General features: G+C 38.7%; 1 protein-coding gene across 1 annotated transcript in view; it reads right to left on the bottom strand.

Moving 5' to 3' along the window:
- UST (uronyl 2-sulfotransferase) overlaps positions 1 to 17,727 on the bottom strand; it is a 150,615-nt gene that overhangs the window by 94,922 nt on the left and 37,966 nt on the right. The window contains exon 2 of the mRNA XM_079332632.1: positions 357 to 400. Within this exon, the coding sequence (XP_079188758.1) occupies positions 357 to 400 (44 nt within the window). The remainder of the gene's footprint in view (positions 1 to 356; positions 401 to 17,727) is intronic.

Here is a 17,727-nt window from a genome sequence, read left to right as displayed (position 1 = left end):
TAGTGTTTGTGCCATGCTCCAGAAAATGCTGCCAGCCAAAGGCCATTTTCATCTGCCAGATCAGTTCCAACTGCAGTGTCTTGGTTTTTTGCATGAAAGTGCTGATAGACAAAAGCACTAAGTCCCTGCCTCCGCTTGAGTCAATGATAAAAATTCCATTTGCTTAATCACGGAGTGTTTTAACCCAAGTCACTTACAAACATCTGAGAATACCTGGGGGGGTTAAAGCTGGAAAGGCCTTGTGCTATTGATGTAAACTCAGCAGTGTTGCTTGGCACATGACTAAACATACAATGAGCCAAAAACAAAAGCCAAAAAAGTAAGGATAAAGCAAATACAAAGTAACAGCAGCTTACCTTTTGAGGTGGTGGTCCGTGGTCATCCAGGTAAGTGGAATTTCCTAGAAAAGCAAGAAGAATGGAAATAAACAAAAGCCATCCAATGCAACTTCTGAACTTTCCAATGCATGGAATGGGTGCATCTCTATCCCACTAATTTGTGGTGTCAATGCAAGGAAAATAAATTCCCTCTGCTTTTATTTTTGATAGCAAATAATTTATTTTGATTACATTTGTAACACAAGATTAGAAAAATACTGTCATTTTACCAAAAAAAAAAAAAAAAAAAAAAAAAAAAACCCCAAACAAAAAAACCATAGCCCAAGGCTACTTTAACTAATCAATCAGGATTCAATTATTTGTGTGATAAAATTTGCCAGCTGCATCCATGTACATTTTAAGCAAGTAAGCACAATTAACCTCAAAAGATTTTCTTAAATAATCAAGTACCAAAGGACTTTCTCAAATTTTGGTCTGATGGAACTGACAAACATTCACTTCTCTCTCTTCTAACTTTTTCCAACCTCCAAGCTACTTTTTTTTCTCCTAAACATACTGATTGACTGGGAGTTGCATTCTGATGTAATTGCACCTGCCTTTTCAAGACGTTCATTAAATTCAGACAAAAAGCTTCTAAACAAGTGCACTCTTCTTAGCTACAATAAAAAAGCCAACAATTTCAGACTTTTTACCCCTTCCTTACAAATGCACACTGCCCCACACACATAGGCTGCCCTCCATTATCGTCCTCCCTGAACCCTTCTCCAAAAGTATTAATAACGTGCATTTCCAACATCCTGCAGCAGATAATGAGACCTTACAGCAAGCCTAAAATTTCCCCCTGGGCCATACATGCCTCTCCTCTCAGTCATCCTCCTACCAAAGACAGAAAATACACCTCTGCTCTAACCTTACATCAGTATGAGGTACGAGAATTATTTTTACAGGTACCAACCAGATATCTAGTCACAAGAAAGAGGACTTTAAAAAGCTTGCCCTGCTCATGAGCTCCTGGGGTGTTGAATAGGCAACAGAAATGCATGCTAGTGAGATAAAGGATATTTCAGAACCAGAGGGCTTTTCTCTTCACAGTCTGGCCAAAGCCCTAAGTTTTCCAAGTGCCAAAACTTCCCTTCCCAGAGGTTTTTGGACCCAGGAAGCAGGAAAGAGCTATTTGTGTCTGAGTGTTACAATTACAGAACAAGGAGGTGAACCTTTAGTGTGGAACACTCAATAGCACCCACACCAGTGCTGGGGGTTGGTTTCAGCAGTAAAAGCAGGGGGCTGGCAGTGGAAGGGCCACCATCCTGTTGCTGAACTCTTGGGAGGGACAGCTACCACCTGGACCACACCACCACAGGGGGAGAGAGCCTGCAGACCACCACTGCTGCCTGCAGCATGATCAATTTCTATGTACAACAAGTAGTTGGGATTATTTCTCAGAAATATTTTGCTTTCTGCTTTTCCTGCATATGTTCCAAAGCTATGAAAACTTCAGCCAAAAGGATTCCAGCTCATCTAAAGGGAAGTCCCAATAGCCCAAACATGTTCTTTTACAGATTGCAACCTTGATCTTGAAAGAGTTTGTGCAACTACAAAAGCCTGAACAGTAACTTTTTAATCCTCATCTGAAATCACAAATCATCTTCTGAAGCATACCAGAAACTCATCTCTCTATACATTTGACACAAATACCCACCCTTTAAACAATCCAGTGATTTAATTTAATGCCATAGATAATATGGCTCGTGCTCTACATTCAGAATAATTTTTTTATTTGTCCCTCCGATATGATTCTAATTGCCATGGAAGAAATTCAGCTCCCAGACTGCTAAAAGAGTTCTCAATCTGGTTTTCTGTTAGAGTAGCTACTCCACACACAGTGACACAGACTTGAAAAGAATAATTTCTACTTAACCTGGGATGAGAACAAGGAAAGCTTCTCATTCAGGGTTTATCTTTCCTGTAGAACCAGGCTGCTATTATTTCATAGCAGCTTTCTCCTCCTTGCAATTAGGTAGGCAGAAAGACTGACACTTATCGATAAAAACATTTCTTACAGTTTACTCATTGTGTCAGGAAATTGTTTCATTTTGATATCTAACAAAAAAGCATGTTTGTTGTCTAAACAAATTAATACAGTAGTGAAGTCAAACATTAGATGAAAACTACTAATTTCTAAATTAGCAAAACTAAGTTTCATAATTTGTATTAAAGTGGCTGCAAGAGTAACAGGGTTTCTTTTTTTCTTGTCTCCCCCAAACAAATGCAATTTTATGCTTACCTAGAAATATTAATTACATATATTAATATCTATCTTTACCAATCACTTATCACAGCCAATTTCACAGTAGAGAAGGACTTGAATTACTAGCCAAGAGCTTACACAGTATCTTATAAAGCAGCATCAAGAGTTTCAGAGTTATATCACTGAAACATTTTTGAGATATTCCTTAAAATTAAAGAGCTTGTAACTAATTTTCCCTCTCTATATCAATAATATATGTTCTTAGTATGGAGACTGCATTCTTTGTCCTTGGAAATTTTTAAATTATCCAAACAATGTGGAAATACCTCCAGCATTGAATATAAGCCTTGTATATTTGATTTCTGTAATCAAAATGTATTTTCACAGCACAGTCTAGTTACTATTGTATCCACTTAAAAGATGATAGTAGAATTATGGGGCCCTTTTGTAACAGTTGTTTTCATGGCAGTTGCTTGCCGTATGCAGAAGCTACAAAGTGATAGAAACAAATTGCCAGGCAAACACAAGTAAAGAAGGGAAAGAGTATCGATTTGAATCCTGGTCAAAATAACTCACAATGAGCAGAGAATGGCAAGCTGCAGGCACACAGCACACCCTTACACTGCCCCAAAGTCCAGGTGCAGAGCTTGCTCCTGTCTCATGGCACAGCTCCTCCTTCTGCTCCTCAGGCACACGAGCCAGAGTCAATCTCAGCAGCTTGCCACATCAATCTAACAGCCTGAATTCTTTTGGGTTCAAGTTTTAGTTGAGAATTTGTTTTCAGAAATAAAAGCAAAACCCTTTTCTGTGTGATTCATACCATACACTAAGTAAAATACATTAACCAACTCCAAAAATCCAGCTCCATTGGAGTGCAGCAGCAGCCTGAGGTACACCAGCCAGCTCCTTAACCCCATGAAGCCCAGCATGTGCCCTCACTGACCATCACATTACAGATCTCAGCTTGCTACCCCTCTGTCTGCAAAACAGGGGCCATGCTACAGGAGCCTTAATGCATGCAAAAATATAATGAAAAGGTGCACCTATGCAAGAGGCCTGAAGGAAAGATGACTTTCTAATAAGAGGCCATGAAAACCTTCAACATGACACCCAAGCTGGATATTTGCAAGTTGTAAATACTTAAAACAGAGTGCCACTTTCACACACTTTCCAGAAAATACATATCTGATTAGGTTAGTTTTAAAACAAAAGAAAAATTCAGCATTATAAAAACTGCAACCATGGAGAAGTACAAACTAAAGCCAATCTATGAACTACCAGCTACTAACAGGTGACATAGTAGGAGAGTTGCACAGTAAAAATCAGAGACTTAGGAATGGAGACCAAAGGCACATAACCTCAACTGTTTATTGCAATTTCATTAACTATCTAAGATGGAGACCATTATCTTGCAGCTTTTATATGCTATGGCACAGACATGTTTGATGTCACAACATGCCACAAGAAGAGAAGAGGCTTTCTGTGGTGAAAATTATATAATAAAGTGATAGAGGAGAGAGTTGTATTTCCTCACTAGGAACCTTGTTCATTGCCCCAAAGTAACCAATGGCATCAAACTATTAGGATGACTTCTCTCAACTCCTTTAATAAAGCTTTAACAAAGACATCATTGCTCTTGTCTGCTAATAACAAGATTATTCTAGGTTTTGGGTTTTTTTCCTGGAGAAGAGTATCTGCTCTTCAAAAAGGAAACTTTCTGTCTTCCTGTAATAGCACAAAAGTCTAAGGCATTAGAAACAAGACAGACAAAATAATCAAGTGGTATTATGCATTCCACAAACATGCTCAACAGCACACTTGGGTTGGCTGAACACGTCTCCTCCACACTCTGCCAGAGATGATAAAAAAAATAAGTCAACTTTATTATAGAAAATGGTGAATACATGGAGGCAGTCCAAATTTTTCCATAATTTATTATCACTGAGGTTAAGTGAATCAGCTGTATGCAAAATCTTTGGGGAAACCTTGTGGTTGAGTTCCTTTTTTCTTGGAATCACTGAAGTGTGGGGGTTTTGCTTGAAGCAAGCCAAGTTTAAACAGCCCAAGATGGTCAGTCAACCAGGATTAAGGACAAATATTACTGTGTACAGTTCAGAACCACAGATAATGAAAGTAACTGCAATTCTGGAAAAAAACACTTCCAAAAAATGACTGGGGAGTACAGGAATAGGAAGTAAATGGATTTACGCATGAACTGAAGACCCTTTGATATCAATTGGAACAGTGTGACTACTTGAAGGATTCAGATATCCCATGGAAAGAATTGTGTCAATATAGGGAGAGAAAGCCAACTCTGAAATGTGTAGTTTGGACTATTTTTCTGGAGCAGGGTTTTCCCTTGTAGGCAGCAGTGTAAGGGAGCTAGGATCCAGCTGAGGCCAAATTTAATTTGTGAAAATCCTTTGTTCTTTTCACTTGGTCACCATCTCAACTTCTAGGCACCAATACAACCTCTACTGGCAAACAATCCCTTAGACCCTCTGATGTTTAAAGGAAAGGAAAAGCTTTATAGCTGTCTGAGGAGTCTTCTGGTCTAGAAATCAGACTTTGAAGAACAATTTCCCCACCAAGCACCTCTAATCATTAACAGCTGCACCTTCAAAATAAAATGAAGTGCCAGTGAGTTATCATAAGACAATAAATTCTGCAGTGCTTCCTTCTTTATTTTTTTCCTTCCCAATTAAGCAGAGAACACCCTTAGAAATTTCATAGATATTTCCACATCCGAAATAATGATTTCTTAGTCATCATGTCTTGGAGCCCTTTGTGGTCCAAAGGCAGGAAGGGGCTTAGGAGCTACAACTTGAAAACCAACAGATTAGCAGAATGATGTTGCCCACAGCTCCAATCAAACCTAAAAGTAAAAACACTGCTGTTGCTGAGGTCAGCACAGCCCCACCAGCTTTCACAGAGGAAAGTTTTCACAGAGGTGCACAAAGAACATTAACACAGCAAAACCCCACTGACCAATCTGCACTGGAATACAAAGTGACTTATTGCTATTTCTTCCAACATATGTAAAAAGCTATGTACCTACAACTGGTTTCCTCTCTGCAAGACTAACATCCCATCAAAATTTTCATTCTTTACCACAAAAAGAAAAACTTAAACATTATTTTTTAAAACATTCTACAATTGAATTATTTCTTCCTTTCTCGCCTTTAAAATAACTTGAGTTATTCTTAATTTTTAAAATCATAAATTCAATAAAACCAACCACAACAAAAACCAAACTACAGCCAATAAACAAAACCAAACAAGCACCAAACTCACGTTCAATTCACTCTCTATCACTGCACATAATGAAAGAAAAAACCTGGAACATGACAAAAATAACTGTTTTGCTTTATTACCTGGTGATCTGAACCCTAGAAACTCCACAATGATATAATTCAGGTTTGATTAGCTACAAGTTTCATACTTCTAACACAATTAGGACACAAACTGGCACATTTTTTTGAAAACTTACTGGCAAATCTGCATATGTGTTATCCATGAAAGTACCATTGGAGTACAGATATGAAGGGTTTGAATAGCAGGAGGTTCTAAACCAGTGTAGGATATAATATATACATCAGATGGCCCTCCACTTGCAAAGAGAGGAGACTGCAGAAGGTAAAGCTACTCCAAAGTCACAGAGCCTCTCTGAATTGTGAGCATCTAAAAATGTACTGACAGGCATTTCATTTAGTTATTTTGTCAACAAACTGCTTTATTAATACTGGGGAAAGGGAGGGGGGAAATTAACATTTAATCAAAATAGAATCAGCCCCACCAAGTTCTTTGCAGCATGCAAAGAAAAAGCACATATACAGCTCTACTAAGACACTGCAGTAAAAAGCTAATGACCAAAAAAAACCCCCAAAGGTGCCATTCATCCAAACTACTCCAATTTTATTTTAATTCATTTTGCCATGTAAACAAAGACTGATCTTTCTTTGCAGCCTGGCAGCTCTTTACTAAATGCACTTCAAAGACCCATTAACCTGTTAACTTCAATCTACTTTTCAGATGGTTCTTAAATTCAGCATTCTGGTATCACACAGCAACTGGACAGATTAAATATGGTGTCCTTTTCCTCCTCCCCCAACGATTTTTATTTTACCCTCTGTCAAAAAGTGTGCCAAGTATTTTGTAATTACTTCTATTCTTTCCTTAATTTCCTCAGCAAGACTTACTTCAACAAAATGCAGAGTCAGTTCTATAAATACACACAGGTGTTCCCAAGGAAAAAAAAAAAAAAAATCTCTCAAGATGTGTGGTCAAGTAATACCTACAGCTATGCAGCTACCAACAAACCTGTTCAAAACTTAAAGGGGCAAGTTGGGAAAAGCTCACAGTTCAACAGCTGAACTGCCACCCACTGAAATAACACAGACAAACTCTGGTCTCTGACTTAATTTCTTAACTGGGTAACATAAGAATAATAATGTACATGGTACCAAATTATTATGACTGAATACAAAAATGATCAGAGTAGCACAGAAACCAGCAAGCTAGAGAGTAGCTAGAAACATCTGACAGTTGTAAATGAGCTTAAGTCCAAGACATCCAGGTAGCATCCTTGGGAATCTGCCTGCAGATGGCTGCAGTAACAATTGTACCGAGAATTTACAGGGAATGAATGAGTTAAAATACGGTTGAAAGAAAATTCTCTGAAAGCAGCTACCAAAACCCAACACTCAAACTGGAAACAGAAAAACAGAAAAGTGTTGCAACAATCAGGGGATGAGGACTAGAGCACTGGAGATATCCAAGGGGAATTAGTCAAGCGTCTGCCATAAATGACCCAGGTGTTATGCTGCTTTAGAACCAAATGGCAAATTAAAGCAGGTCCTAAACCAGCAGTATTTCTTTTTAATGATTCTCTCCTTTTTTTGTTTTTAATCAGGGAGATTTCCATTGGGTATTGCTCTGGATCCTATTACTCAATATTCTCATTCATTACTTCAAAGATGCATTAAAGAGCACCAGTATCAAATTTGGTAACAAAACCAAATGGAGGGACTTAAAATTTGCTGAAATTCTGCAAAGAATAGAAACATACTGATCAGTAAAAGAAATTATTTGAAAATACATCATACAATCCAGTAAAAACAAGCATACAAATTTCAACTTCGATAAGGGAAACATCTTCATAAAAGCAGAATGAAAACAAAGTGGAAACTGCAGAAAAAAGCCATGATGGGTGGTAAAAATCAGTTCCCTTCCTTGGGATCTCTTTGAGAGCTTTTCAGGAAGACCATTCTACTCCAGCTGAATGTACAGAGATAGTTTCAGAAGCTTGGTAAGAAGTTTGTTTTAATTGACTGTTGTATGAAGAAAGTTTTATGACTTATGATTGCCCCATTTTCCCCCTAACTGCAAGAATATTTGCAAGCCATTTGACTTCTTCAGAGAAAACTTTTTTCCCCTCTGCTGTGCAGAATGCATGATGCAGAGGAAGAAGCTCTGTGGGAGTGATGGTGACAGGGCCACACCACTTCCCCTTTCAGTGCACACACACTGTCACACAGTGAAGAGCACAGCCAACACAGGAGACCTCCCTCCCTCTGCACAGCCGAGGTACAGGACTGCAACTCCACAGGTGAACCTTGTCTTTACAAGGTTCCCCTCACCAAAGTGATGACACAGAGGCTGAAGGGTGGACAAAGCACATAATGATGAAGTTTCAATGAAGACCTTGTCAAGTGCAAGGTCTCTTAGTGTCACTTCACTCCGCCATTCAGGCTGCAAACTCCAGGGAATCTGACCGGACACCTTCTCAGATGATACCCATCTCAAGAGTTGCCTCTTACATCAGTGCCAGACATCAGCTCTACTCTTTCACAAGGTATTTTTCCTGAGACAAGGGTTTTATTATTTAAGCTTAACCCAACTTACAAGCTTTATTCCTGTCTGCTGCATTTCTGCAGATATATTTCTCTCTTTTCCCCCTGCACAGGCAATCTTGGCAAACAGCAAGTCAATGAATTTTGGAAAACACCCAGCTGGCAAGTCACCAGTTATTCAAGGAAGATTTTTATTACTATTATTAGTATTATTAAGTACTACACTGCAAATGCTATCCAGAAGGAGTTGTTTGCTGGGTGTTTGGTTTGAAGTTCCTTTCCCTGGAGGCACATTTCCGAGAAGCTGCCTAGGTCTGTGGTCTGACCCCAGCAGCACCTTCCTAGCAGAGAAAAAATGAACACACTTCATAGAAAATTGGTCACATACATCGCTCAAGAATTATCCGTATTTTTATTGTGCTGAAGCCAAATGAGTTTTCCTTGCATGTGCTTTTCACAACATCTGAGTCATACGGTTGCTATGATTTTGTCACACTTCTTTACAGAGGCAGATGAATTGAGGATAATGGACCCCCCATACAAGGTAGCCTGCCAAGATCAAGCTGTATGTGTTTTTCCACTGTCTCCATAGTTCAGGTACTTTTGGTATCTGATTTTAAAAAGTAAAAATGAAAATTTTAAAAAATAGCCTTTGTACAAGTCTGTCGCCCTTCCCTCCCAGCCAGTTCTTTGTGCCACAGGAGAACCACTGCAAAACTCATCCCTGTACTTATATGTCTCCTAAAAAGCAAGAGCACTCTATGCAAAAAGCAGCTATCTTTGTATTGCTTTCTTTTCTGAATATAGAAATTGAAAAAAAGAATTACAAATTGTTTAGCCATTATTAGCTTCCCATCCTCCAAGGCCTTAACAGACACAAAATTAGAAGTAGCATTTCTTGCCAAGTCTGTTAGACGCCTATAACTGGAAAATAGAACATATAAGTAGGTCAGATAAGGAACATAATGTACCTAAATGAGCCATTTCTTCTTTATGACACATTAGCACAAACTTTTATTAATCTCGACTACAAAAAAATACTACAGCTTCAGGGCTTTCGAGACTTGAACATGATTTAATAGAAATATTTTCCATTACTATAAATGCTTTGGCCAAACTGCTCATTTTTCACACTATCCAACTTCTATTCATGAAGACATTTTAACTCCTCTCTACTCCAGACTCAAACAGATGCATTTGAGTGACACAAAGAATTCTCAGTGCAGGAGTTCTGTATTTTAAGACTTCTGTATAGAAACTGCATGTTCAAAAACAAGGGGTGAGATTTAGCAAACAAAGCATTGCACTGGACTTAAACCTGCCTTTCTATTTCAGCACCCTTTAATCTCCTGCAACTTTAAAAGTATAGGATTAACCCCATTCCTATCATTCCAAATGCTTGCAATACATAATTCCTATTTTAGATTTCAGCCTTCACTGAGAAGAGTAATTTTTGTACATGGAATAGGTAACTTATAAGTCCGTATTTCTGGAAGTATTTTCTTCCTCTACAAAGCACTATTAAGTGTCCAGCACAAACCTTATGATTTCTAGAAATTCCTTTGTCTGCCTTTAGCCTGTTTTCTCATGATCTTAATATTTCTACCCATTTTTGTATTGGTAGAAATGTATGGTGTATGGGTGATTTGTTAGATTGATTTGTAAACATTTGGTAGGATGCCCTGTGAAAAACAGAAGGAATATATAATTTTACTCTCAAAATCTAATGCTATGCTTATTACTGAAGCTGAGGACCCACAACTCATAAAACAGGCTTACCTCTGTGAAAGACACTACAAAGCCCTCATGAGTTTCATCAACTTAAGCATATCCAGCAGTAAATACAAACATGTACCAATTTGAAACAAAAGCAAAAAAAATTAGCTATCCATTTTTTGATAAGCATTTTGTGTGCTTTGAATTTTCAAAAGTTTGAGTGAAAAACCTTTAGAAGATAAATTTTTGGATGTGTTGCTTAATTCTTGCTACCTGAAACTCTCCAATGGCTGAAACAGCATCCAAAAAGTGTCAGCAATGGCAGGTTCTGCATTAACATCTTTATGTACCATACAACCACAGAAGCAGACCAAGTGCCATCAGACTCAGGAGAAGTCTTCAAATCAGCATTATTTCTCTCTACCTCTCCCAGAAAGGTTTTCACTTCTTATATCTACTCCTAACCTAACTGCTGAGGAGCTCAAACTTGTTGAAGGCAACTGAAAGGGTCTAAGCTGTATTTTGACTGACTGGGATAACTGTTTACTTAGGACTGCTCTTGGATGCCTTGACCGCACTCATGAACTCTGAGCTGCAAACATTCACTACTGGTAACAATTACCTAGGCGTGCTCTTTCTTTTTATATCATTCTCCTGTGTTTTATTTAGCTTGGAGAACCACATCAGGATGCCACCACTGAGATGTGGTAGTTTAATAGATCTCTAACTGCCACTCAGCAGGCCTCCTGCAGACAGTGTTTCTTACAAGAGACATCTTAAAATATATGAAAAACATCTGTGCCATGTAGACTGTGACAATATAGTAGCCATTATCTAAATTCAACTTTTCAATGAACACATGGAATAAGGTAATTTTTTTACTATATCTACATATAACTAACTATATATACACATCAGAAACAACCTCTGCTTTGCTTCAGTGGTTGATTTTATAAAACATTAAATTAGTTGTTTCAAAAGTTATAACAAAGGTATTCACATTGTCACATCCTACAGACCAGTATAAATTAGATTTACTGTTGTACTATATTATGTACGATGAAGGAACATTTTTAGGACATGCTTGTCAACCTTCTGTTAAAGAACAAAAATTATTTCCTAATGCCAGAGTTCATGACAATGCTTTTCAGTTTTTGCTGGAAGGTGAGAATAGGCTTCTTGTTCTAATCATACAGCAGGCAGAGTGGTGTTATTCTACATTACACAGAGTCATTTCAGCAAGAGTATTTTATTTCTACAAGTTTCCAAAGAGTTTGGCTGAGAGAGTAAAGAAATTGCAGCATACTGAAACCAACATTCAGATGCATCAAAAATGCAATACTTTTTCTTTTATTCTATATTAGATTCTACATTTCTCAGAGAGATGACATTATGAAAAAAGATAGTGAAATCTACCTAGAGAAATCCAATCTAGTGAGTTGTCTACATTGTTTTACATCAAAACAAAGCTCGAAAATCCTCTAGAGCTAAGCCAGGCTACCATTCAATGCTAAGTAACTGTCAACAGCAACTGTGGTACTAGGAAAAGGTTATTATTAGCTACTATTTACATAGTATTTATTTAAAATATTAACCATAAATGTGTTCCTTTTTTTCCTAGTACCCAAGGATGCAAGAACACCAAAAAAACCTTATGCAAATGTAACACAAGAAGCATCCTCTCCCTCATTACAAAGTTAGTGACTTTGTATGCATTAGAAGCTTAAATACAAACTTACATACAACAATTACAGATAAGTTTACACTGGCAAGTTATGTATTTCTTTAAGCAAAAAGCATTCTTACATGGCAAGAATATCCAGATCTCACGCATTAATTTTATTATGGCTTTGTCTTTCTTCACATGGGATTTCTGTCCCTTTACAGATAAGGTTCTCTAAGTACTTCTTTAATTGGTAAAAAGTAATTCTGAAATCAAATTGACTTTCTCAAGCAACAACAGATTGCAAAATTGACCTCTCCTAATCCATCTAGGATGCAGTCTTCACTCAGAAAACGTGCACTGCAGAAACAAAAACAGGTCTATTCCATATATTCAAGTGTTCACTGCTCACAGGTTTTGTTGACTTTTTACTGGGTTCTTTGTTGGTCTGCACTTTTTAAAGGTAGTGTTTTAAAGTCAGGTACTTAAAAATGAAGGAACCTAGCATCTCCAGACATAGAAACAGTCTGCAGTGTAAAAACCATCAGGACACACAAACAGCTATGGGGATGGTGCCTGCAGTACTGACATCAGTTATGCATGAAGAATTTAACACTTCTGTAAATTATCCTGACCTCTGATTCAAAGATGGAGGGTCTACATTTCTGAAGAATATGGAACCCTACCCTTTGAATGTACTCCTGTGGGAAAGAGATTCTTCTCCAAAAAGCTCTCAAAAAAATCGGTATAATGGCAGCACCAAATTTGTTTCAATCTGATCACAACCTACACACTTGAAAAGAGCACATTCAGTGGGCTGCACTGCCACAGCAATTTGCTACCCTGATATGAATGTGAAATAACCTTCCAGCAAAGTTGCAGCAGTTTGCTCAGGGCTTCCGTGTCTTTTGGCGCCTGACAATGCTCTAGGCTTTGGGAAACGTGTCAGGACTTTGGTGGCATTACTTTCTTCTTTAGACCTCAAAAATTCATCTCAGACTTCCTGCCACAAGTCATTTTCTTCCAAGTCTTGACATCCTTATGGATCTGCTATCGGCAGCTCTCATGCTATGGTTCAGCCAGTGTCAGCTCCTCAGCTCCCCTAACTCCAAACAAAATACAGCTGTGAAAATACCTCCTCTCTGCTGCCACTGCAGCTTCACACAAGCTGTTTAAGAGGTCTCCACTGTTTTCTTCTCGTTTCCCACAGCAGTTTCCACTGTATTACATTATTTAACAATCAAGAGTCCTCCAGAATTTATTTTTGTCAAAACTCTAAGAAACAATGTGATTCCCCTAGCTGCCTTTTCCAAAACAGTACATTATTTTGTAATAAAATTGGAACAAACAGGTAAGGAAAAAGAAAATCCAGCCCTAGATGTATTCCTGACACAGAAAATATACCAACCTAAACTACTGCAAATCAGAAAGCTGAAAATGGGACCATAAGAAGGTAAAAATTGGGGTAGAAGATTTGGCAAAATGCCATGGGAATGCAATGGGATTAGCAATACTTGTATTTCAGAAGACACCAGTGTATTTACTCAGGCTGAGATGTGAGTTTGCAGCCAAGGCACAAGCAATAAAGTGTTTCAAATGACTTGACTGGGCCCAGAGGTCCTACTCCCATGCCAGGCAGCTTTCCTCCCTTCTCTGCAATCTTGCCTTAAATAACACAAAACAGTGTTGTCACCTCAAACATCTCTAATAGCAATTTTGTCTTCAGAGTCATCCCTAAATACAAATTATTGCTGATGTATTTCATAAGAGTAATAAAAATGAACCATCATAAAAGCCTGTGATGGGCTATTTAATACCATAGGTCTTGGAAAACCATGAGAGGAACTGATATTTCAAAATAAAGTCTATGCCAGCTGAGCCTCAAGATTAGCACCTCTTTGGAAAGAGGATACAGTCTTCTGACACACTCATGTAGGGCCCAGCACTCACTAACTTCACTATTAACTAAAACACATCAAGTTTCCAACATCCATAAAAGTTTACTATTCATCTATTTAAGCCTAGGACTTTATAAACTCATACACTTTTGACTCTTTTGCTGGCATGTAAACAAGCAGTGCATTTAGCTCCAAAGATATCCTGTAACATAGTGCCATTTTAGAACATGGAAACTTAAAGAGGCATAAATAGAGAGCCATGAGCCAGAACATGCATTGAGTGAGCACAAACAGGATTTTTGAATAGGCAGCTATACAAGGTGTATATAAAACTATACAATTATATAGCAAGTCAGAGAATCCTACACATCACCCTGAGTGGAAACCAGGGTGGTTGTGCTGCTTTTGTTTTCTTTTTGAAACAAATGGCCTGGTACATGAACCACAGCATGAAACCAGTGAACACATACCATTGCTCCACCCCTCTCCTTAAAACCAAAAAGTCTACAGCTTGACAGCAGAACCAGGGAGACCAGTTTTGTGCTCATATATCCTTTCTGGATTTGGTTTGTTCATTTTTTCTCTCCTTTTATCTCACCTACTATTTTAGAAGCATGTCTTTATTGTAATGGAATCATATTCTACATACAATCTTGACTGGAAGAAAAGCAACTTTGCACTTGATTCATCATGTCATATTAAGCTACTACATTTCTGCTTGGCCTGGGAAGGATGCCAGCAGGCTAAGCATACTCCTGCCACCCTCAGCTAAGGAAGAAAATTCAGGGCCTTGTGCTTCTTTCTGCACTCAACAAACCATAGTTTTGATGATATTCTTCCTTTTTATAATGCAGCTGAATGACAGGATCCATTTTCACCCTGTATTCTCATGGCACTTGCTGAGTGCTTAGTAAAATTTTAAGCACCATGCCTGAAAGCTATTAACTAACAGGTCATTCTTTATGAATTCCCCAAGAGAAAAAAAAAAACCCAAACAAGCAGAAACATGGAAATCATCACCTCATCACTGACATTGCAAAATCTCAGTCCTATGCTGTATCCCTCTGGGCTCCTGCAGGTACACAGACCCCAGGAAAAGCCCAGACCCCATGCAAAATGCCAGCCTTGTTCAAGGGATCAGGCCATGTCCTTAACCTCTTCCACCTTACTGCTCAATTTGGGAGTGCTACTAGCAACAAGCAGCAGGACAACTTCAATTTCAACTTCTACAGAGTGTGAGACTGTTCACAACTGCCAATGTCCACAGCTCCCAGCAATCTCAAACCTTGGTTCAGACAGCAGAATCATAGAATCATTTTGGTTGGAAAAGACCTCAGATCATTAAGTCTACCATTAACTGAGTACTGCCAAGTACATCAATCACTAAACCATATCCCTAGACACCACATCTACACATCATCTAAATACTGCCAGGGATAGTGACTCAACCACTCCCCTGGGCAGCCTGCTCCAATGCTACTGTTACTGTGGATAAATTTTTTCTAATATTCCATCTAAACCTCCTCTGGCACAATTTAAAGCAGGGCACTTCCTCTTGTCCTACTGCTTGTTACTAAGAAGAGATGTATCCCCAGCTTGCTACAACCTTCTTTCAGGTGAAAGAGTGATAGGGTCACCAAGCTGAACAATGCCAGTTTCCTCAGATGTTCCTCATAGGATTTTTTTCTCTAGGTTTCACCAAAAATCTTTCACCAGGTTTGTTCACATTCTCTGGATGTGTAATTTGGACACATTTAAATGTAAACACATTCAAAGTTACTGTGGAAGCCAACAGAAAAAAAGGGCAGTGCAGACCAGTGCCAAGAAACTTGGAGTAAAATATTACAGCATCAGGTGGATCCCTTTCCTCTTTTCACACAAATGAACTAGAAAACAAACATTAAGATGTACAGTGGCTAAAAAGTTTTTTGACTTTCACAGTAGTTTCTCCAAGCTGTGGATACAACAGACCCATTCGTTAGCCCACACTGCTGGGGCTAAGGCAGATGATGCAACAGAAGTAAGTTCATCACAGATAATGGTGCTCTAGCCACAGATCACAAAACAATCCCCAAAAACAACACCCACAACCCAGAAAGAGAAAACTAATGAAAACCACTGTTTACCTAGGTACTTATTCCTGATGCCAATTTCTCAGCTGTTCTGCAGAACAGATACTTAAATCATCGTAACCCACATAAACATTCAGAATAAATTCTGCTGGAAGACTGTACTGAAATAATTGGAAACTTTCAGCTACTTAAGTTTTGGTTACACAGAATAGTTTCTCCTCTGAAGGAAAGAGGGATTACCTGCACAAAGCTGAGCTGGTACAAGGTGGACTTTTCTGACACTTTACTTTTCATGCAATATTCTGACAATGTAACACAAAAATACCAGGCAATTAATGCACCCTTTCCAAAGCATACATACATCTATAAGCACACAACACAAATAAAAGACAACCCTGAAGTTTCAAGAACTTCAACGTGTTTGCATTACATTGCTAGTCAGCAGTGACTTCACCCAGAAAGAACAGGATAGCAATGTACATTAGTAGTAGTTAGGGAAGACTGGGAAATATGATTTCATAGTACAACTAAAATTCAGGAACAATTTAGTCACTCCAAGATCACAAAGGGGAGAACAGTTTTACTCCTCCCAGTTGCTGAGCAATATCCTGGATGAACTACAGTTTCTGTTAAAACCATCACATAGAAACAGGCATTTTACAATCTCAAAAACTGTTTTCAGTACAGAAGTAAGTGAAGGCAGTTCACACTTTTCAGGAAACTCATAAAAGCAGTACAAAAAAATGAGGAAACCCAGTTATGATGTCTTCAGTGATTAGAAGTCTTTTTGCTGTTACAAATGGAAGAGTATCTTCACATTTAACATAACACTATTTTCATAGAGTTAAAATTATAGTCTTTTTTGCTTCCTAGCAATCTGGCACACAATCTGGTTTCTTACTTGACTTCCGTTCTTAGTATGCCATTTAGGCCCCAGAACATTGGGCAATTTTGGCTTTTTAACTATTTTTCTGCAAGTCTGACAGTTGCATATTTTTTTCATAATTGACCTGTTCTTTACTCTCAATGCATTATTTCTGCATTATTCTGAAATGCATCTCTGGCCTTTGTGGTATCCTTATAGTATCTTTACTTCAGAATCATCTGCAAATACAGTCAAAATGTTACATCTCCCTTTTGTAAGCACTAAAACAGATACAGCTTAGAACCAGAGTACTACCCTTAATAGACAGCTGCCTTAATATATGTCATAATAGCTGTAGCAGCATAGTATATTAAAATATACTCATTACTGGCATTCTCAACAATAAAGAATATCTCCTAATGGAGACTGAGGGTTAAACATAGTAATGCAAACTCACTTCTACAAAAGACTACCAGGTTTCCAATTGTAATGGCAATACTGTGTTCTAGCACACCCTGAAACAACTACACCCAGCAACCAGACCCTATTTCAAACCATCACCCTCAGCATCCCAAGAGACCATCACAACAAGCATATGATCATCCCTGCACCTTCTCCAACCTGCCCTGAGCTGTACCAGGGTGCAGCACATGGCACCTGTATCACTGAGCTGCCAGTGCCACTCTGCAGCCCTGGTGACACCCCAGCAGCATCCTCCAGCCACTCTGCCCACTCACAGTGACCAGACCGAGAGGCACCTCAGCAGTGACCCATTCCACTCTTGAGCAGCACTGGGAAGAGAGATCTCACACTGCATGAGCAGCTTTCACCACTGCTGCAGCAGACCTCTCATTGGGGGTAGAAAGGAGCTAAGACACAGATTCATTCAACAACATGATAAGAGTCCTGGTTTATTCTCCTTTACAGCTCAGCCATCCTCAAGCTCCTACTGCAGGGTCCAACTGCAGACTCTGACTGCTGGCTGTTTTCTGCTGGACTCTGACTGCAAGTATTGGTTTGCAGACTCTGAACACAGGTTTTCACCCAGCTCAGCTATGGCTGCAGGCTCTGACTC

Source organism: Erithacus rubecula (assembly GCF_903797595.1).
Source record: "Erithacus rubecula genome assembly, chromosome: 2".
In the NCBI taxonomy this organism is placed as follows: Eukaryota; Metazoa; Chordata; class Aves; order Passeriformes; family Muscicapidae; genus Erithacus; species Erithacus rubecula.
This window is presented reverse-complemented; position numbering and strand designations above follow the sequence as displayed.